Below are 15405 nucleotides of genomic sequence, written 5' to 3' on the forward strand. Positions count from 1 at the left end.
CATATGAGCAAAAAATATTTGTATATTCTCGGATGCTAAACCAGACAAAATAAAACGTGCCTATCTATATAATGAATAGGGTGGGTTGAGATTATTAAATATAAAAGCACTAAACCTCTCTAAAAGCTTCACTCATTCAAAAGTTTTATTTGAACCCTAAATGGTTCTCAAATAGATTACTAAGAAAAGCTCATCCATTGTTTAAAAATGGCCGTTTTACCTTTGTGCAGATTGCCATGTCTCATTTTCGATTAATTGAAAAATGCTACTTTTTTCAAAGTATTTCTCTTTTTCAAAACAAGCATTGCAGAGCTGGCTACAATTTCAATTTCATCCCCCTGAAAAGGTAGAACAAATATTACAACAAATATTATGGCTGAACTCAAATGTGCTGGTTGATAAATTACCTGTATTTAAGGGAAAGATGCTTGAAAAGGGTATTTTGTTCTTATATTATATTGTAAATTGGAATGGTAGAGTTATGTCCTTCATGGAGTTATCAGAATTGTACGGAAAGGTCTGCTCAATCCAAGAGTACAACCAATTGATTACAGCATTACCCCCAAAAAATGGAGGAGGCAGGTGGCAGTGGGAGGAGGTAGGGATCTGGTCTGTCTGCCCAATATAAAGGATCAAAACTGTCAGAGGGATAAAAATAGCATAAATAGGAAAGTATATCAGTTTCATTTGAGGACCAGGATGTCGACAACTGTGCCACTCAAATTGCAAAATAGTTGGGAAGAGATTTTTGATGTACCGATTCCATGGCAGAGGGTGTATGAGTTGATATATAAAACAACGCAAGATTCAAGATTTCATGCTTTTCAGCTAAAATTATTTTATAGAATTCTTGCCACCAACAAAATATTGAATATTTGGGGCATAAAATCATCAAAGCTCTGCAGATTTTGTTGTGAGGATACAGAATCAATAGACCATTTATTTTGGTATTGCCCTCAGGTAGCCTGTTTCTGGTCTCAGGTTCAGGAATGGCTGAAAATGCATAACATTGATCTAAAATTGACCCTAGAAATAGTACTGTTAGGAGATCTGGAGAGACCGGGTCAGTTAATTACTAATATACTAATACTCTTAGTAAAAGTATTTATCTTCAACTTGCAATCTGTGGATTCTATTCAATTAGATAGATTGAAATTGTATGTTAAACATCACAGCATAGTTGAAAGATATGTGTTGCATTGAAACCCGAAGTGGGTGGCCAGGAGAGATAGATGGGATGGGCTGAGGGAAGCTGAGGGTTGGTATGTGGAATTGGAGACAAGTGGGAGTGGAGTTGCTGTGTGGGAGATAGAATAATGGTCAAAGGTAAAAGTCAAAAATAAAATGTTAAAAAAAGCAAAATAAAACATAATAAAAAGTACATTTGAATGACACTAAGTGGCAGTGTTTTTACAACTAATGCCGGTTTGCCTGAGGCTGATGCCGTGCAGATGTTTGTACACATGCATATACATACACTCTCATTCAAATAAACACATACAAGAACACACACATACATGTAATAGTGCCAGACATGCACACCCACACATATACAGTTGGCATTGCTGTTATAATTTTAGTTGTCATTGATGTCCTTTGTTTTAAATGTATTTATTTAATTTTTTTGCATTGTTGTTTGCTGTTTTCTTCTGTATTTTCCTTTTTTCTCTTTAGTTCATTCTCTTGGTTGTTGGTGCATTGGGGGGTTCTTGGGGGTGGGGAATGGAATTCATTGTATTTTATATTTCTCTTCCTGGGGGGGACTGTGGGAAGGGTCTCGAATGGTTGAGGGACAGCTATTTGAAAACTCAACAGCACATTGACCCTGGATGTTTCTGTGTGTCGCTATGAATGGGAATCTGTTGGATGACTGGTATGATGTAGTTTTTGAGAGGCTTCACTGCAAGTATATTGTATGTTTCGAATATTGAATAAATAAAAAAATTAAATAAAATTAAAAATTAAAAAAGTTAATTAAAGAGCAGCAGTAAAATAACAATAGCGAGACTATATACAGGGGGGTACCAGTACAGAGTCAACGTGCGAGGGCACCGAATAGTCAAAGTAATTGAAGTAATATGTACATGTAGGTAGAGTTATTAAAGTGACTATGCATAGATGATAACAACAGAGAGTAGCAGCGGTGTAAAAGAGCTGTGGCAGGGCTTTGGATAATGGTGTTGATGTGAGCCATGACCAGCCTTTCAAAGCACTTCATTGCTACAGACGTGAGTGCTACAGTTCGTTAGTCATTTAGGCAGGTTACCTTAGTGTTCTTGGGCACAGGGACTATGATGGTCTGCTCAAAACATGTTGGTATTACAGACTTGGACAGGGAGAGGTTGAAAATATCAGTGAAGACACTTGCCAGAAGGTCAGCGCATGCTCGTAGTACACGTCCTGGTAATCCGTCTGGCCCTGCAGCCTTGTGAATGTTGACCTGTTTAAAGGTCTTACTCACATTGGCTGCAGAGAGCGTGATCACACAGTCTTCCAGAACAGCTGGTGCTCTCATGCATGTTTCAGTGTTTTTTGCCTCGAAGCGAGCATAGAAGTAGTTTAGCTTGTCTGGTAGGCTCGTGTCACTGGGCAACTCTCGGCTGTGCTTCCCTTTGTAGTCTGTAATGGTTTGCAAGCCATGCCACAGCCGACGAGCGTCAAAGCCAGTGTAGTACAATTCGATCTTAGTCCTGTATTGACGCTTTGCCTGTTTGATGGTTCGTCGGATGGCATTGCAGGATTTCTTATAAGCGTCCGGGTTAGAGTCCCACTCCTTGCAAGCGGCAGCTCTAGCCTTTAGCTCAGTGCGGATGTTAGCTGTAATCCATGGCTTCTGGTTGGGGTATGTACTTGCGGTCACTGTGGGGATGACGTCATCGATGCACTTATTGATGAAGCCAATGACTGATGTGGTGTACTCCTCAATGCCATCGGAGGAATCACGGAACATATTCCAGTCTGTGCTAGCAAAACAGTCATGTTTTAGCCTTTGCTTCATCTGACAACTTTTTTATTGATCGAGTCACTGGTGCTTCCTGCTTTAATTTTTGCTTGTAAGAATTATGATCAGATTTGCCAAATGGAGGGCGAGGGAGAGCTTTGTATGTGTCTCTGTGTGTGGAGTAAAGGTGGTCCAGAGTTTCTTTCCCTCTGGTTGCACATTTAACATGCTGATAGAAATTTGGTAAGACGGATTTAAGTTTCCCTGCATTAAAGTCCCCGGACACTAGGAGTGCCGCCTCTGGGTAAGCGTTTTCCTGTTTGCTTATGGCGGAATACAGCTCATTGAGTACAGTCTGTGTGCCAGCATCAGTCTGTAGTGGTATGTAAAACAGCTACGAAAAATACAGATGAAAACGCCCTAGGTAGATCGTGTGGTCTACAGCTTATCATGAGATCCTCTACCTCAGGCGAGGAAAACGTTGAGACTTCCTTAGATATCGTGCACCAGTTGTTATTTACAAAAATACACAGTCCACCGCCCCTTGTCGTACCAGACGCCTCTGTTCTATCCTGCTGATACAGCGTATAACCAGCTGATAATTGTTGATAATGTCGTCATTCAGCCACGACTCTGTGAAGCTATAAGATATTACAGTTTTGAATGTTGGTAGTTTAATCTTCCACGTTGGTCATCGATTTTATTTTCCAAATATTGCACGTTTGCTAGCAGAATGGAAGGAAGTGGGGGTTTAATCGATCGCCTACGAATTCTCAGAAGGCAGCCCGCCCTCCGTCCCCTTTTTCTCCGCCTTTTCTTCATGCAATGATGGGGATCTGGGCCTGTTACCGGGAAAGCAGTATGTCATTCACGTCGGGATCGTCGGACTTGTTAAAGGAAAAAAAGGATTCTGCCAGTTCGTGGCGAATAATCGCAGTACTGATGTCCATAAGTTATTTTCGGTCTTAAGAGACGATAGCAGCAACATTATGTACAAAATAAGTTAAAAAATAAGACCTTAAAATTAGGGACAGGTTATTGTTTTTTTCCATTAAAATGAATCGCATTAAATAATAATAATCTTCAGAAATCACTTTGTGAAAGCAACAAAATAACTAGGCTTTACAATGATGATGAAGACTTTGAGAAATGTTATGGTTAAATAGGTTAAAATCTTCCTAGAAGTCACAGAGGGTACACAGAGATACATTTCAAAATGCTGCGTTTTGGCACTTTAGCAAGTCTTTATTTACAGTATATGTTAAAGAGAACTCTAATATAACAGGCTTTTAAAATGCAATATTGGTGCATATTTTCTACTTAAAACATCAAAACTTCTTATTGAAGAATTTAACAGTTTTTCTTGAATATTTGTGTTGTATATTTGTGCTGTATTTTACTTGTTTTATGTTGTATTTGATTTTTGATTTTGTCTTATTAAATTGTATATGCAGGACTCCCTTGTGAAAGAGACCCTAGTCTCAGTGGTGACTCACTGCTTGAATAAAGGTCAAATAAAATAAAATAAAGGGACTCATTTCGTGGAACAACCCAGTTGCTCATACACAGCTTAGTGAGTCAAATTTAGCTGGACTTTGAAAACAACGCTGTGTTCCATCCTCCAGTTTTTCCCCTCTTGAACACAACGGTGTTTGGCTTCAACACAGCGTGTAATGGTTGCCCTGGGCTACACCTGTTCCACAAATGCAAAGCAGCGCCAGCGTTCTGTTTTCCTGGACCTTGGAGCATTGCTTGGACCTTAGTCAGCATATGCTTAAAACAAATCTGCTTTTCACTCTCAATTTGGGCTGACTTGCAGGCTACCTAAGGAGAGTTAATGTCTGTTGTAGGAGCACAGATAAGCGTGTAGGCCAGGGATTCCCAAACTTTATTGGCACGCTACCCTACTTTGAATTTTTTTTTTATTGAAAATAGTGATGTTATCAAAGGCCAATGTATACTTTTTTAATTGGGGCTATAACAGTCTATTACAAATCAGTCTGGTATGAGTATAGTTTGAATTGACTGAAATGCATCAGAAAGGTATTGGGAAGTTCAGAAGATCATCAGGCAATAGTTTTGTATTACTGTATATTCTGTGTAGAATTTTTTTCCCCACGTCTGATTTAGTGCCTGGTCTTGTACGCTCTGTGCTAATGAGTCCTGTGTGGCTTGAGGGTTATCAGAAGACACATACCTGTTCCTGCGAGTCTTATCTTTCAGTGATGGGGTCATCACTGAAAGATGGGTTGGACAATCCTTTTCTCATCAATCAACTTGAAAAAACATATAGTTAAAAACTGGAAATCAACCAATCCTCCATTGTTAACACAATGGGAAGATTAAATGCTTTATTATCTAAATGTTGAAAGTGCGTGGGCGACGGAGAGGAACAAAATGGTGCAGTTTGAAGCCATGTGGTAGAGAGTGATACGGGCGCTGGAGACTGTATGTTGTCGTTTGTATGTTTATGTTTGGTATTATAATTTTAAAAAAACGAATCAAATCGAACAAAATCTAATAAAATCAAACAAAAATGTAATCAAATTAAATAAAATTCCCCTCCATGACTCCCTCCATGACTCACTTTCTGATTATAAAAAAATAAAATGTTCAAAAGATAGAGCCACTGTCACGTCCTGGCCAGTATAAGGTTAATTGTTTTTGTAGTTTGGTCAGGGCGTGGCAGAGGGTATTTGTTTTATGTGGTTCAGGGTGGTGTGTTTATGTTAAAAGGGTGGTTGATTTAGTAATTCCGGGTTTTGGTTTATGTTTAAGTATTTCTATGTGGAGTCTAGTAAGTGTATGTCTATGTTTGGTTAATTGGGGTTGGGACTCTCAGTTGAAGGCAGGTGTTGTCTATCTGCCTTTGATTGAGAGTCCCATATAGTAGGGTGTGTTTGTGTTTGGTATTTGTGGGTGATTGTTCTGTGTTGAGCCTTATGCTTGGCCAGACTGTTTGTTGTTGTTAGTTCGTTCATTTTCTTGGTATGTTATTTTGGTGTTCATTTTGTACTTATTAAAAACGTTGAGATGAGCATAAACATACCTGCTGCGTTTTGGTCCTCCTTCACCGACGACAACCGTGACAGCCACATTTGTAGCAAGAAAACTGAAACCGCTCTGTTTATTACAACTGCATCTAGCGGCTGCTGGACGTTACTGACGTGACTTCGGTTCTATGAACCAAGTGCAATTTTCCCCAAAACAATGTATTCATATAAAATATTGATGTGCTCTCTATCTCTTTCCCACCCTCTCTCTCTCTCTCTCTCTCTCTCTCTCTCTCTCTCTCTCTCTCTCTCTCTCTCTCTCTCTCTGACCCCTCTGTCTCACTCTAAGTGGGGATCTTCACACATTTAAGCCATAAAATACATGATTGGCCCCCGTATCTTTAACAGGAAGCAGTAAGATCATTATGTTTCTGTCTCAGTTGGTGAGAGAAAGGCGCTGGCAATTCCCTCAAGCATCACGTACAAAAAATGCACTCGCTTGCAGAGTCTGCTAAGTGGCATATATTATTATCGCCAACACAAAAGAGGTTTCCAGGTTAAATAAAGATTTTAAAAATATCACTTACCGACGGCCATCATGTAGTCCCAGCGATCTAGCAGGCACATGCTGAACTGGAGGCCGTCCGGGTCGGGGGTGTAGCCCACCTCGATGAGGGCCAGGTTCCTGTCCAGGTTCTGGCAGACGGCCGAGGTCCAGGCCACCAGGAACCAGCAGACGATGAGCAGGATAATGGCCAGGAGACGAAGCACCCGCCAACTGGTCATGTAGGGGATCCGCTGGGCCGTTCGCGACAGGAAAACCTTCAGGACCCTGGGGAAATGGGGCAGCTCAACGTCAAGACATACAAGGAAATGTGCTGCTGTGGTGCTGCTTGTTGATTTTATTGTTGTGGTTTTATTGTCATCTTCATCTATGAATTACCATAACATTCGTCATTATAGTTACTATCATCATTCTCACTAGCGTCATCATGCAATGATTTCAATGTAATGATGTACTGTAATAGTGGCATTGCTACGTCTCTTTATTCCCTTCCCTTTCCTCAAATGAACATCCATGGGGGTCATCAGAGACAGAGAGGTCCTGTTGAGTGTTTAACATCAGCCCCATCCTCATTATTAGCCCCTAAACTTCCAGACACATTGATGAATTGTCCTGTGCATCCCCCCTAATGAGCTCCTCTCAAAAATGGATCTGTGCAATGTGCTCACTTTCCCCTCCATGACTTCCTCCACGACTCACCTTCCGATTACTCTCGCCTAAATTCATCTCTCCTCGCCATAATTAAGAGCTTCCTTAGGTATTTCTGCCACCTTCACTTGTTGAGAACACTGCCGCTGTCGCCATTTCCGATCACGCTCCTGTATCTATTTAAATACGTCTGCCCCATGTCTCATTATCGACTGTTCACAGGGGCTCCCCCTCCACCTCTCCTCCTCTAGACCCCTCCCTCTCTCCCACAGCTAGCTTTGACTAACGGGTTTCCCTCTTTCTACCAGCATTACTCCCTCTGTTTGTTTTCTGCCTCCTGGCCCGTCTCAGCCATTCGATAAAATGTAATAAATTGAGACCATTTGGGCCAAAGTGCTCTCTGTTTGTTTTTTTCTCCCCTCGCTTCCTCCCACACTTTAACTGGGCAAACTCTCAGTCTCGCTTAACGAGGTAGTGAATTTTTTTCTAAAGTGTGGCCTGATGAACAAGCCAAGAAACACCACTAGCTGCTCCTCGTACTTTATAGGGCTCTTACTTTCAGGAAGGAATTAGACATCAGCCAACCTATAATTGCGTTTATTAAAGAGTATCACAGTGGGTCAATAGGGATGAACTGGCTTGTTCAACGCGGTTGAAACAAATGTAGGTGGCTTGTGGATAAAACAAGAGATTGCACTGTAAATATGAATGCACTTATAGAACGTAATACAGACTTGAAGTGCCAGAGCACATATTCCGTTAAATTACTGTAAATTACTGTAATTGTATGTGCCAGACTTTGTCTCATCTGCAGTGAAATATCTTTTTAGTCCAGGAGTAGGCTTAATCTACTGTAGGTCCTGGAAATCGGCCCTCGGGGTATATCCTTTCCATTGTTTCCCCTTTCCTTTAGTTCATTACCATTGCAGATGAGACAGACTTTGAAAGCTGGCAGAATGGCCCTTACAGCATTCCATTTGATTCATGTTCAGAGTAAACCAGATCCTTGAGTAACACCCTGAACTCTAAAGCTTGCAGAACACAGGCAGGATGTGATTGGCTATGTTCAACCTTTGCTTCTTTCTTCCAGTACACAATCAACTACAGTAGAATCCTTCCCTTCGTCTCTCAGTGCACATCTTTCTCTGGTGTTCCCAGGACATTGGTATTGGGTTGTCCCTGTCAAGTAGGACAGCCCCAGTCACCTAGAGAGGGATGTGACATCAAATAACATGGCTATCTAGAAACTGCCAGAGAATCACCCTGTTTATTTATGAAAATGAAGAAAAAAAATCAATAAATAAACAGGGTGATTCATTGGCAGTTTCTAGATAGCCATGTTATTATGTGTGTGTGTGTGTGTGTGGGTGTGTGTATGTGTGTGCGTGTGCGTGTGTGCGTAGAATATACTCTGTTACACGTGCGTGTGCATGAGTGTTTTCCACTGCATGCAACCCTGTAAAAAGCCATCAATCAAGTGCTTTCCAGAGTCCCTTTCTTGGGACATGACTCTCATCCTAAAGTAATTACTCAGCAGGTAGCAATATAACATCATTTATCCCATGCCTGGTTAATAGTAATGATTACACATGGTAAACGAGTACCTGTAGAGCTTTAGGGTCACTGTCCCATAGACTGTGGTGAATCCCAACAGGCGAACCCATCTCAACAAGATACAGCGGAATACACTCGGCTGGAAATACAGAATGACCACCTGCATGCAAACAGAGAGAGAACATAAGTGTAAATTACAATCATTTCTGTTTATGTGATTATGCTGCTATGGTGTCCATATTAGGACAGTGACATAAAATAAAATCATACCAAATGGTATTGGTAACGAATCGTCCTTGACCTTTGAAGGATGGAAGGACTGCTAAATAACACAAACCTTATTTTCCATGTACTGTACGGGATAGTTTGCAAAATGCCAAAATAAGTTCCTGGAAAACCCCTGCTGTTCCTGTTATGCTTTAGAATGTTAATATGGTCAGAGGTCAAATAAACACAGAGTGAAGTGGTGAGACATGGCCTACATTCAACTTCTAAGGGTGACTTTTAAAGTATAGTTGTGTAATCTGAATTGTGTCCATTCAACCAACAAGCCAACAATTCACTTTCTGTATGAAGTGCCTTCAGGAAATATTCATACCCCTTGATTTATTTTACATTTTATTTTACAGCCTGAATTCAAAATGGATTAAATGTGGGTTTTATCTCACCCATCTACACACAATACCCCATAATGATAATGTGAAAGCAGATTTTAGACATTTTAGCGAATTTTTTTGAAGAATTAAATACAGAAATATCTAATTTACATAAGTATTCACACCACTGAGTCAATACTTTGTAGAAGCACCTTTGGCGGTGATTACAGCTGTGAGTCTTTTTGGGTAAGTCTCTCAGAGCTTTGCACATCTGGATTGTACAATATTTGCACATAATTTTTTTTCAAGCTCTGTCAAGTTGATTGTTGATCATTGCTAGATAGCCATTTTCAAGTCTTGCCATAGATTTTCAAGCCGATTTAAGTCAACTGCAACTAGGCCACTTAGGAACATCAATGTTGATTTGGTAAACAACTCCAGTGTAGATTTGGCATAGTGTTTTAGGTTATTGTCCTGCTGAAAGGTGAATTTGTCTGCCAGTGTATGTTGGAAAGCAGACTGAACCAGCTTTTCCTTTAGAATATTGCCTGTGCTTATAGTTGTATTCCGTTTCGTTTTATCCCAAAAAAAACTCCCTAGTCCTTGCCGATGACAAGCATACCCATAACATGATGCAGCCACCACCATGCCTGAAAATATTTAAAGTGGTACTCAGTGATGTATTGTGTTGGATTTGCCCCAAACATAATGTTTTGTATTCAGGACATAACATTAATTTATTTGTCACATTTTATGCAGTTTTACTTTAGAGCCTGATTGAAAACAGGATACGTGTTTTGGAATATTTGTATTCTGTACAGGCTTCCTTCTTTTCACTCTGTCATTTAGTTAGTAACTACATTATCCATCCTCAGTTTTCTCCTATCACAGCCATTAAACTCTTGAACTGCTTTAAAATCACCTTTGGCCTCATGTTGGAATCCCTGAGATCCCACTGAAGTCGGTTAGGACCACGAACTGTAGTCAGGTCAAGTCCCTGATGAGGACGGCGAGCACGCAGATGAGCTTCCCTTCGACGGTTTCTGACATTTTGAGCAGAAATTCTTCGGTTGTGCAAACCCACAGATTCATCAGCTGTCTGGGTGGATGGTCTCAGACAATCTCGCAGGCGAAGAAGCCAGATGTGTAGGTCCAGGGCTGGCATGGTTACGTACAACCAAATACTCTAAAATTACGCGGGAGGCGGCGTATGGTAGAGAAATGAACATTCAATTATCTGGCAACAGCTCTAGTGGACATTTGTGCAGTCAGCATGCCAACAAAACTGGAGACATCTGTGGCATTGTGACAAAACTGCACATTTTAGAGTGGTCATTTATTGTCCCCAGCACAAGGTGCACCTGTGTAATGATCATGGTGTTTAAACAGCTTCTTGATATGCCACACCTGTCAGGTGGATGAATTATCTTGGCAAAGGAGAAATGCTCACTAACAGGGATGTAAACAAATTTGTGCGCAACATTTGAGAGGAAGAAGCTTTTTCTGCATGTGGAACATTTCTGGGATCTTTTATTTCACATCATGAAACATGGGACCAACACTTTACATGTTGCCTTTATATTTTTGTTCAGTGAATGTAAAGTATGTACAGTGGGGTTTGAAATTATTGACACCCTTGATAAAGATATGCAGTAATGACTCTATAAAATAAATAATTCAAATACTGAGCTATATTGTGTGAAAAAAAAGGGAAATAATAATATTTTATACTAATACAATTGCTCAGAGAAAGAGATTTTGTTTAACAAGTAATACTTTTTCTCTCAAAAAGGTAGGGGTCAAAGGGATCCAAATTATTGACACCCCTAAAGATTCTGATAAATAAAGTAGTCAAAAGTTTAGTATTTGGTCCCATATTCCTAGCACGCAATGACTACATCAAGCTTGTGACTCTATAAACTTGTTGGATGTATTTGCAGTTTGTTTTGGTTGCGTTTCAGATTATTTTGGGCCCAATAGAAAATGAATGACTCCAAAATGTATTGTGTCATTTTGGAGTCCCTAAATAAGAATATAATAAGAATTGAATATGTTTCTAAACACTTCTACATTAATGTAGATGCTACCATTATTACAGATAATCTTGAATGAATTGTGAATAATGATGAGTGAAAAAGTTACAGAGGGTCAAAGATCATACCCCCAAGACATGGGGAGGTTAGCATGTCTTGGCAGTATGATGTTTGACCCTCTGTAACTTTTTCACTTATCATTATTCACGATTCATTCATGATTCATTCAGGATTATAATTGTGTTAGTATCAAATATTAGAATTTCCCTCAAAAGTGTTGCATACAATATAGCTCAGTATTTGAATTATTTATTTTATACATTTTACCTTACATTTTAGTCATTTAGCAGATGCTCTTATCCAGAGCAACTTACAGTAGTGAATGCATACATTTCATACATTTTTTTTTTCCTGTGCTGGCCCCCCGTGGGAATCGAACCCACAACCCTGGCATTGCAAACACCATGCTCTACCAACTGAGCTACAGGGAAGGCTATTGCTCATCTTTATCAAGGGTGTCAATAATTTCAGACCCCACTGTATGTATGTATGGCGGGATGGACACACATACGCACACACTTACCTAAACACACGCACACACACGTGCGCACACACACACGCACACACACAAACTCATTGACACTGTACCCGTAGCTGGATCTGTGTTGACATTCATCTCTCTCATATATTCTGAGGGCGTACACTCTCCCTCTCACCCTCCAAAACAAGGCAGCGGGCACCAGACGAGGGGCTGTAATTGAAAAAGAGGCACAGCTGTGCCTTGGCCTCCTGCGGACCTCCACGAGCATCTGCTGTCGGGAGTCTTCCTGGTTTAGCCCTTAGTAGTGTGTGAATGGGGGAAATGCTCACTCTGTATAATCCAATAAAGCCTGTATGCTCACTGCCAATGTGAGTCCATCGGATTGATTAGCTAAAACTGCTTCCGTGTAGATTAATTACATCTCGGACGTGTTTGAAGTACTGACTGTTTGGTCGTAATTGAGTGCTATGATGGTTAGGAGAGGAAATGAGAGGAGAGGAGAGGAGAGAGTGAGACAGACAGAGAGAGTGAGACAGACAGACATACAGAGTGAGAGAGAGAGAAATAGAGAGAGAGAGAGAGAGAGTCAATACTTTGTAGAAGCACCTTTGGCGGCGATTACAGCTGTGAGTCTTTTTGTGTAAGTCTCTATGAGCTTTGCGCAACTTCATTGTACAATATTTGCCCATGAGAGAGTGAGAGAGCGAGAAAAAGAGAGCGAGAGAGAGAGAGAGGGGGAGAGAACTGGTACTGGGTAAATACCATTGGTTGTTGATGTATCAGGAAAGTATGGGGTGTTGTAGTCAAAGTTCAATGTTCTGTAGGGGTTCTATTGCGTTGACTCTGTGTTCATTTCCTAGGTGAGAAAGTGTCTAACCATCGCCCCAGTACAGGTCATCTGGCCATAGCCCTAGACAGTCTATCTGACTCTATCCCCAAACAGACACAGTGTGTTACCCCAGACACTTGTCTGATGCCCAGTCCCAACAGTCTATACTGTGAGCAGACTTCCCGCTGGTCACACCAAGTCATTCAACGTGGAAAAATAGGTCATATTTGGTTGTGACATTGATCAATGAGATTTCAACCTTTATTTACTGACTCAAAAAGACAGTCAGAAGTTTGTTGAATGTATGATGTGTTATCACTATGCTTTCAACCATCTAAAAGCACAACCAAATTCCAATGGAAAAACTATGTCAGATTTTTGGTGTAGTTGTCATCTAAATGTGTATCACTGCGCTTTCAACCATTTAAAATATATTTTGTATTCATACAACAACTTACTGTGTTATCACTGTGCTTCATTTAATAGTACAACCAAATTACCTGGATTGCAGTTGAGATTACATAAAAAGTACATGGTGCGAGTGATTAATGCTTTTTCTGCTCAGATTATTATAGCAATTGTGAAGATCTCCACAGATCTGCGACCTTTGCATGCTATCTTGAACATGCACGCTTTCTATAATTACTTAACAAGACATTTCTAGTTACAGTAGGCTAACCTCAAAATGTGGCAATGTATGTGTTACTCATTTTAAGGTTAAATAAATACTGTTACATTCGTTTGTAAAATAGCCTTAATTTAAGGTTATTTACTATATTACAAAAGTGATATTGAGTTGTGTTTGGTTGTCAACACAGTCAAATATCAACATTTGAAGGAGATGTATCTTTTGTGACACTGATTCTCAACCGAGAATCAAACTTAAGAATGGGACTAAATCAAATCAAACTTTATGATAAGTGCATTTAGTCCTATTCTTGAACTTACATTTTTGTGGTTGAGATGGAGACGTGAATCCAACAAATCAATTGTACTTTTTTCAAATCCAACGTATTTTCCACATACATTCCAGATCAAAATTGGTTGAAAAATGACATTGAAACAACATTGATTAAACCAGTTTGCGCCCAGTGGGTTTTAATGAGTGTATGGGGGTTAAGCTTCCTGCACTTTTGTATCATTTTTACTGTCTCTCTGTTCTTCAGTGTACTAAACGCATATCTACAGTACGGATGTAAGTCTTTCTCTACAAGCATAATTTATTATGACTCTCTTTAAAGACGTTTATAACAAAACTCATTTTACTGCCCAGTAATCACAAATCAATCATACTAAAACCACGAATCATCGCAACAACAACCAAAATTGCCCTTTAAGACAAGGAAAGCGGTCTTTCGTCTATGTTAGCTATAAGCCCCGGAAACCCACTGAAATGAGGCCCGGCCTAGCAGACAACAGACAAAAGACTGATGATTGTCCAAAAACATCCAGAACCTAAAAGTGAGAAAATAAACATTTGAGGCGACATAATTATCTGCGCATTGCAGATGTGGGATAGTTCATGTTAATCCGATTAGCAGAGGCATTAATATTTCCCCCCAGGCAGAGAAACAGTAGGCTAGTGAAGCTGCACGCAGGCATAGTAACCTTTGTGCTCACTAGGTTTGAGTCAGTCAGAGGACAGCGAAGGACCCCACTGGAGATGGATGAGTCCCACATCCTCAGCAGCAGCTCAGAAGCAGAGCGACAACACTGAGCAGACTGAACTGAATTAAACTGGCTAACAACACACAGAACAAAGTAGACTGGCTCAAACCAAAACCTCCACCCCACTAAGTGGGACAACATTAACTACAGTTACTCTTCCTGAAATAGACCTGCTTTGATTGAAGCAATGCAAAGTTGGCCACTTCCTTTAGTTGAGAAAGTACTTCGGGAACCAGTCTTGTAATTACAGAGCTCCAGGCTCTTAAGTCAAACATATGCCTAAATACTGTCTTAGTGTTGATGGGGGAAAAAAATCGGTTACATATCGGGATATTATTTTTGACGATAAATCGTAATGTATCGTTTTGACAATATCGCAATATTATTTTGCCGCTCGTTAGCTGTGCCTGCACCTAAACTGCTGTATTTTTCCTTCATAGCTTATTTTTCCATCTTATTTTTAAATAGGAAGCCAATTTGTTTGGGACTCCCGCCCATGGCCGGTTGTGGCACAGCCCGGGAATGAACCCGGGTCTGTAGTTTTCAGCCATTTTATTTCCATGATTGATCAAAACCTGTTCTCATGGCTCTCTCTTGTCCCTCTGCAGCAATATGTTTGGAACATCAAATCACAGTATCCAATCGTAATACATATAGAATCGTGTTATTATTATTTTATTTTTGTATTTTCTCCCCAATTTCAATCTTGTCTCATCGCTGCAACTCCCCAACGGGCTCGGGAGAGGCGAAGGTGGAGTCATGCATCCTCCGAAACATGAACCACCTAACCTTAACACCCACCAGCTTAACCCGGAAGCCAGCCGCACCAATGGGTTGGAGGAAAGACCGTTCAACTGGCGACAGCCTTCAGGCACCCGACCCGCCACAAGGAGTCTCTATGTCGTAATGAGCCAAGTAAAGCCCCCCCAGGCCAAACCCTCCCCTAACCCGGATGACACTGGGCCAATTGTGCGCCGTCCTATGGGATTTCTGGCCACGGCCGGTTGAGGCACAGCCAAGGAATGAACCCAGGTCTG

General features: G+C 40.6%; 1 protein-coding gene across 1 annotated transcript in view; it reads right to left on the minus strand.

Annotated features, from left to right (window-relative positions):
* Nucleotides 1-15405, minus strand: part of gpr158a (G protein-coupled receptor 158a) — a 105591-nt gene that overhangs the window by 18792 nt on the left and 71394 nt on the right. Inside the window, exons 6-7 of the mRNA XM_029755823.1 lie at nucleotides 8752-8861; nucleotides 6522-6766 (exon numbers count right to left, since the gene is read on the minus strand). Coding sequence (XP_029611683.1) covers nucleotides 6522-6766; nucleotides 8752-8861 — 355 coding nt within the window. The remainder of the gene's footprint in view (nucleotides 1-6521; nucleotides 6767-8751; nucleotides 8862-15405) is intronic.

This window comes from Salmo trutta, chromosome 6 (assembly GCF_901001165.1).
Source record: "Salmo trutta chromosome 6, fSalTru1.1, whole genome shotgun sequence".
NCBI lineage: Eukaryota > Metazoa > Chordata > Actinopteri > Salmoniformes > Salmonidae > Salmo > Salmo trutta.